This window comes from Accipiter gentilis, chromosome 4, assembly GCF_929443795.1.
Source record: "Accipiter gentilis chromosome 4, bAccGen1.1, whole genome shotgun sequence".
In the NCBI taxonomy this organism is placed as follows: Eukaryota; Metazoa; Chordata; class Aves; order Accipitriformes; family Accipitridae; genus Astur; species Astur gentilis.
The window spans coordinates 3935553-3941552 of NC_064883.1; the positions used below are offsets into that span (position 1 = coordinate 3935553).

Genomic DNA, 6000 nt, shown 5'->3' on the forward strand with positions numbered 1-6000 from the left:
GTCTGCATGACAAAATCAGGCAGCCAGGTGCGAAAAACTTACTAACTGGATTTTTAGAGAATTGCAGGAATGTTCTGGTCACTTCAGGGATTGCCAGTAATCTAATGACACAGAAAAAGGACTTGCATTTCCCTGATACTACAATAACATACCAAAACACTTTTCCCACTTCGATAGTAAGTCAGTCTTTCTTATTTTAAGCTTTTTTGTGTGTGTGAATTAGAATGGTAGGAACTGTAGCAGAAACCGTTTATTGCTCTAGCAGTTAGTCAGCATGAAGACTACCAGATTTGGCTAGTATCAGGGCTGCTAGGTATAAAAGTCTTAGATGTAGAACCTGGCTGTAATTCATGACTTTGTGTTGTGCAGAACAGGGAAGTGATCCAGGGATCCATCTGGTGCAAGTACCAAAATAATCTGATCATGTGGTAGGACTGTCATTGATGCAGAACCTCTCCCCTCACTCAGCTGAAGATTATCTTTAGCAATGAGATATGTGGAAAGGTGCACTTCACCTCTTGTTGGAAAAAATGAAGGAGCATCTGGCCTGAATTTTAGCTGACTGGTAGGTACTGAGTCATTGATGCAGTTCAGTGTTGAATACACAAAATGAAATGGTCTCCTGACAGTGGAAATGCTTGAAGTCCACACTGTCTGTAGAAAAAGTGCATGTTTATGAAGCTGTCTGTCAGCATTTGGACTGTGGGAATTAATGTTTTCAACACTACGCAGATGGCTCTGATCCCTTGCAGAGATCATATGCCCTGAGCTCTCAGACATTCTTACACGAGCTTCCCATCTTGGAGTAGAAGCATCTGTCGTCACCGACTTGTTTGGCTGAGATAAGATGGGTTTGCTCTTGCAGGCCTGAAGCAGGTCTTTCTACTACTTTGAGGAAAAGATTTACTTTGAGAATGACTTCTGTGTGTCTGAGATGTCTGCTTGGCAGAGTTCTTGTATAGAGCATAGATAAGATCTGTCAAATAACATCAAATAAGAAAGCACCTTTCTACTCAAGGTGGTTCAGAAAGCTTACTGTAGTCTGGAATCATTCCTGTGTTAGCAGACTTGTATCTTATACAGCTGCTGTGTACTAAACAATTTGAAGTAAAGAGGAATTTTTCTTTTTTTTTTTTGTTTGAGACTTTAATGGTTTGGTTCAGCTAGGGCAGTTTAGCTGAGAATAACATAATACCTTTCCATGTCACAACAAGATGCTGTTGAAAGGAGTTTTGGGAACTCTTAGGCTAAGTGAAAGACAATCTGAAAGTTTTTGAAGAAATGGAAGACAAGATTGGTCTCAGTGTTCAGAAATCAGGGCCATACAAAGATGAATTCTTTTTTAATTGTCTCAAGACATCCTTCATGACTGTGGCTAGGGGAGGAATTGCACATTGTTACATAGGTAGCTATATTGATATAGCCATGTAAGATAACAACAAAAGCTATTCTTGGATGTCAGTGTAGTACTAACAGGCACAGTATTCCTCTAAATAGTGTAGTCATGGCCCTTGTCCTTCAAGACTGCCTTTTTGCTAGCAGAAATTCTGTTTACCGATAAGGGAAAGACAGATCTTCATGCTTCTGACATGGTACTCCATAAAGATAATTCTTAGGCCTCACCAAGTATCAGCCCCAGTTTTGAAAGTTAATTTGAAACCTTTTACTTAAGACCAATCATCTGAAAATTATGTAAAAAGAAGGAATAACTGTCTTACTGGGATTTTTTTATCTGTAAAACATCTTGATCTCCTGAGTTTTCCATGTTTCCATGGAGTTCTGTAGCTCTAGAAATCTGTGCCATGGAAGGAGCTGAAAGATTTCAGCCTTTACAGCACTGGATGAAGGCATTGAAAAGATGAAGTTTTGCCCTACATTTGCCCCAAATTTGCCAAGAAAGTACCTTTTTTGTTACTTATATGACTTTCACCCTTCTCTTAGAAATTGTGCCAATGTAACCAAGTTACAATTTTGAAAAATCACAGTAGATATATGCTTAACAGTAGCCTTAATAGAGCACTGAAGTATTGTCAGATCAAGTCTAGACATCAGAACAGAAAGTGAGTCTGTCTGATCATCTTAAGATAATGCCTTGGCAAAGGACTGATAAGTAGCAACTGATGAGAGAGGGGCTAGGAAGTGAGCAGTAGATATACACATCTAATACAGAGCCAAGAACAGCAGGAGGCAGAATGTAGGAATCCTGGAAAGGAGACTGGTATGGGGAGAAGGAAGAACCACCTGCAGCTGGGGCTGACCAGGTAAAGAGAGTGGTTTGCAGTAAGGGCAGATGGTAGAAAGCGTAGGCACACAGAACAGGAATCAAGCTCAAAAGCTCAGACAGAAGGGGATCCTCTGACAGCTGGAGCACTTGAGTGCACACTATTCTTTTTTATATTGTGAGAAAAGTCTGTATGTCATTATCATCTGGTGCGGGTCCTCAGAAGGATAGCTACCCATATCTGCTACAAGCTATTTATTAACTTAAATAGCAGAGCCTGTGCAGTGCAGATAATGGTTTCAATGAACTGAGTTGGTGATATCACATAATGAAATTCCTAGAGACAGGTTAGTTTATGATGTAAAAATCAGGAAATAACATACACAAAGCTTTACATTAAATATTCTTAACTATATTGCAGGGGCTGTGATTCAAGACATAGAAAGCACTCTTAAAATGAATCATGGTAAAAATTTTAGTTGTGTGACTACAGCTTCACCAAGGGCAAATCATGCCTGACTAATCTAGTGGCTTTCTATGATTGAGTGACTGCATTGGTGGACAAAGGAAGTACTCTGGATATCATCTAGCTGGACTTCTGTAAAGCCTTTGATACAGTCCTGACAACATTCTTACCTCTAAATTGGAGAGTTATGGGTTTGATGGATGGACTGTTAGATGGATAAGAAATTGGGTGGGTGGCCACGTCCAAAGAGTTATAGTCCATGGCTCAATGTCCAAGTGGAAACCAGTAACAAGTGGTGTCCCTCACGGGTCTGTACTGAGACCAACACTATTTAATATCTTCATCAGTGACATAGTGGGATTGAGGGCATCCTCAGCAAGTTTGCAGATATCACCAAGCTGAGTGATGCAGTTGATTCTTGTGAGGGAAGGGATGCCCTGAGGACTGGGCCCATGTGAACACCATGAAGTTCAACAAGACCAAGTGTAAGGTCCTGCACCTGGGTCAGAGCAATCCCCAGTATCAATACAGACTGGGGGATGAAGGGATTGAGAGCAGCCCTGCGGAGAAGGACTAGGTGATTCTGGTGGATGAAAAATTGGACATGAGCCAGCAATGCCCAATGTCCAGGCCAGCACTTGCAGCCCAGAAAGCCAATTGTATCCTGGGCTGCATAAAAAGAAGCATGGCCAGTAGGTCAAGGAAGGTGATTCTCCCCCTCTACTCCACTCTCGTGAGACCTCACCAGGAGTACTGCATGCAGCTCTGGGGTTCCACAAATTACAGGAAAGACATGAACTTATTCGAGTGGGTCCAGAGGAGGGTCACAAAAAGTGATCAGAGGGCTGAAACATCTCTGTTATGAAGAAAGACTTAGAAAGTAGGGGTTGTTCAGCCTGGAGAAGAGAAGGCTCCAGGGAGACCTTGTTGCAGCCTTTCAATACTTCAAGAGGGCTTATAAGAAAGATGGAGAGAGATTTTTTACCAGGTCCTGTAGTGACAGTGCAAGGGGCAACGTTTTTAAACTTAAAGAGGGTAAATTTATATTGGACATAAGGACAGAGGTTTTTACAATGAGAGTGATGAGACACTGGAACAGGTTGCCTAGTGAAGTTGTGGATGCCCCATCATTGGAAATGTTCAAGGTCAGGTTGGATGGGGTTTTGAGCAACCTGATGTAGTGAAAGATGTCCCTGCCTGTGGCAGGAGGGTTGGACTAGGTGATCTTTTCATGTCCTTTCCAACCCAAACCATTCTATGATTCTATTTTTTGCACAGGTAAAGGATTATGTTATTCACATAGGGGGCTGAATGAAAGTTTGCTGTCAGACTTTAGTCTATGTGAGTTTTTTTCTTATGTACACTTGGCTTTACAACTTCAGTAACAATATTTCAGGTTAGGGATTTCTATCTACATGTGTTGAAGTGTGTGTGCAAAACTATAAATTATTTTTCATAGTTTTCCTTTCCCTATTACTGGAATACTTCCATATCTTTCCCTACTTCAATAATCAAAATAACACTCTGCTTCCTGAGGGACCACGTGTATAGAGGAATGAGGAATGTTTAAAAGGGCTTTGGATATCTGGGTTATACATATTGTATATAAGTAGTCAGGGAAAATTTCAGAAGAGGTCTTACTCTTGGAATGGAGACTGGTGGAGTTTTGAGAGAAAAAACAAACGCCTGTTTTACTTTCTCACAGCACTGATTATGAGAAGTCTTTACATCACATTTTCATAGAATAACTGTAACAATATTATACAACTTGATTATGAGGCAATTTTCACCTATATAAAGCTGACAGAAGCAGCTCCATCACTTTCTGTGCTAATTTTCTATGTAGCAGGCTAAAGAGAAATTAGAAAAGGAGAAAGAAGTGATGTTAAAGACTTTCTTTCAGCTAGCTCTCCATAGTGCTGAAGTCTCTGGAGATGTTACATCAGCAGCATAAGTTAAAGCTGGCCCACAAATACATTATGTTGCATTCAGGCCTCATTGATTAGCTGTGGGAGACCTTTGTACCATGCTGCTCTAATTCTATTTGTGTGCAGTGCAGACTAGTCCATAAATTTTGAGTCAGAGGATCATTAGACGAGCTAATTCCCTGTGTGTAGCATAAATGGTAGAATTTCACCCAGAGATTTCTGCATCAAACTCTGTTGTAAACCCTGAACTAAAACATTTGTTTTGATAGACTTCTGAGGTTCCTTGGCTTCTACATCATGCTTGTACATCAGCTTTCTGCTGATATTGCAAAGACTGATACCATACCTGGTGACTCTGAATAGTGGGGAATTCTTACTTCCAACACTAACTACCAATTTCCTCCCCCCGCAGGCATCTCTGCTATCTGAGGGGAGCAAAGAACTATCCAGCAAAAGAAGAGATCTTGTAATCCTGAACAAAGCTTTCAGAATTGTTCCTAATGAAGTCAACCTGCCTGTAATTCAGCTGAAGCTGTCTGATTACCAAAGGGGCAAGTTTTGCTCATTAAGTAGCATCCAGATGGAATACCAATGTGGGACAGCTTCAAGAGACCTCACATGGTATTTCAGGATGATACTGTTAACTTTAGCTTTGTTTACAGCATAAGCACTTTACAAGGAACATTGGGAAAGATGCTTCCAGGTTCATACGTTAAAGGAAAACACAATTCCCAACAGTACATATCTTGTATTTTTATAAATGTTTTTTTAAAGAATTGTTGCATAGTCAGGTTTTTTGGAATGATAGTTCAAAGCCTGTAATCTTATTTATATCCATGTATGTCTTCTGTGGGAAGAAAAAGAGCTTTGTAATATGACCAGACAGAAAATATATGTCGGTTCACTGTACCAGAATTAGAAACAGATTAAACACCTTCAGTATGATTTTAATATTTAGAAGGAATTTCTCTACTTACATTTGGATAGTAGCAAATTCTAATGCTGGTATAACTCGTTAGTAGTCATTATTTGCAACTGGCGTACCTTCTGAAATTACTGTTATTTCAAAACCAGCTGGTTTTACTGCTATTTCAAAAAGTCTGCATATTGTATGTCTATCTTTAGGCACACATTGTATAGATCGCTGTATATAAAATGTCGTGTACATTTATATACATTTATATACACGTTAATTTACTGTTTAACAAAGTAAATTAAATACATGGTTTGCTGCTAATCAAGACTGTAGCACTTAAAAGCACTTTCAGAATTTCAATATTTATTCACTCTGAATTAAATGTAGGTAAGTATGTCTCACTGCAGTAGCAGAGAAGCTATTTTTTGTCTACAGTTCAGTAAGGAATACTTGTTAAGTACAAAAGCTT

The 6000-nt window shown here is 39.6% G+C and overlaps 1 protein-coding gene across 1 annotated transcript in view; it reads left to right on the forward strand.

Moving 5' to 3' along the window:
- NEK10 (NIMA related kinase 10) overlaps nt 1-5713 on the forward strand; it is a 116827-nt gene extending 111114 nt beyond the window's left edge. The window contains exon 36 of the mRNA XM_049798682.1: nt 5028-5713. Coding sequence (XP_049654639.1) covers nt 5028-5085 — 58 coding nt within the window. The 3' untranslated portion in view covers nt 5086-5713. The remainder of the gene's footprint in view (nt 1-5027) is intronic.
- The last annotated feature ends 287 nt before the right edge of the window (nt 5714-6000 follow it).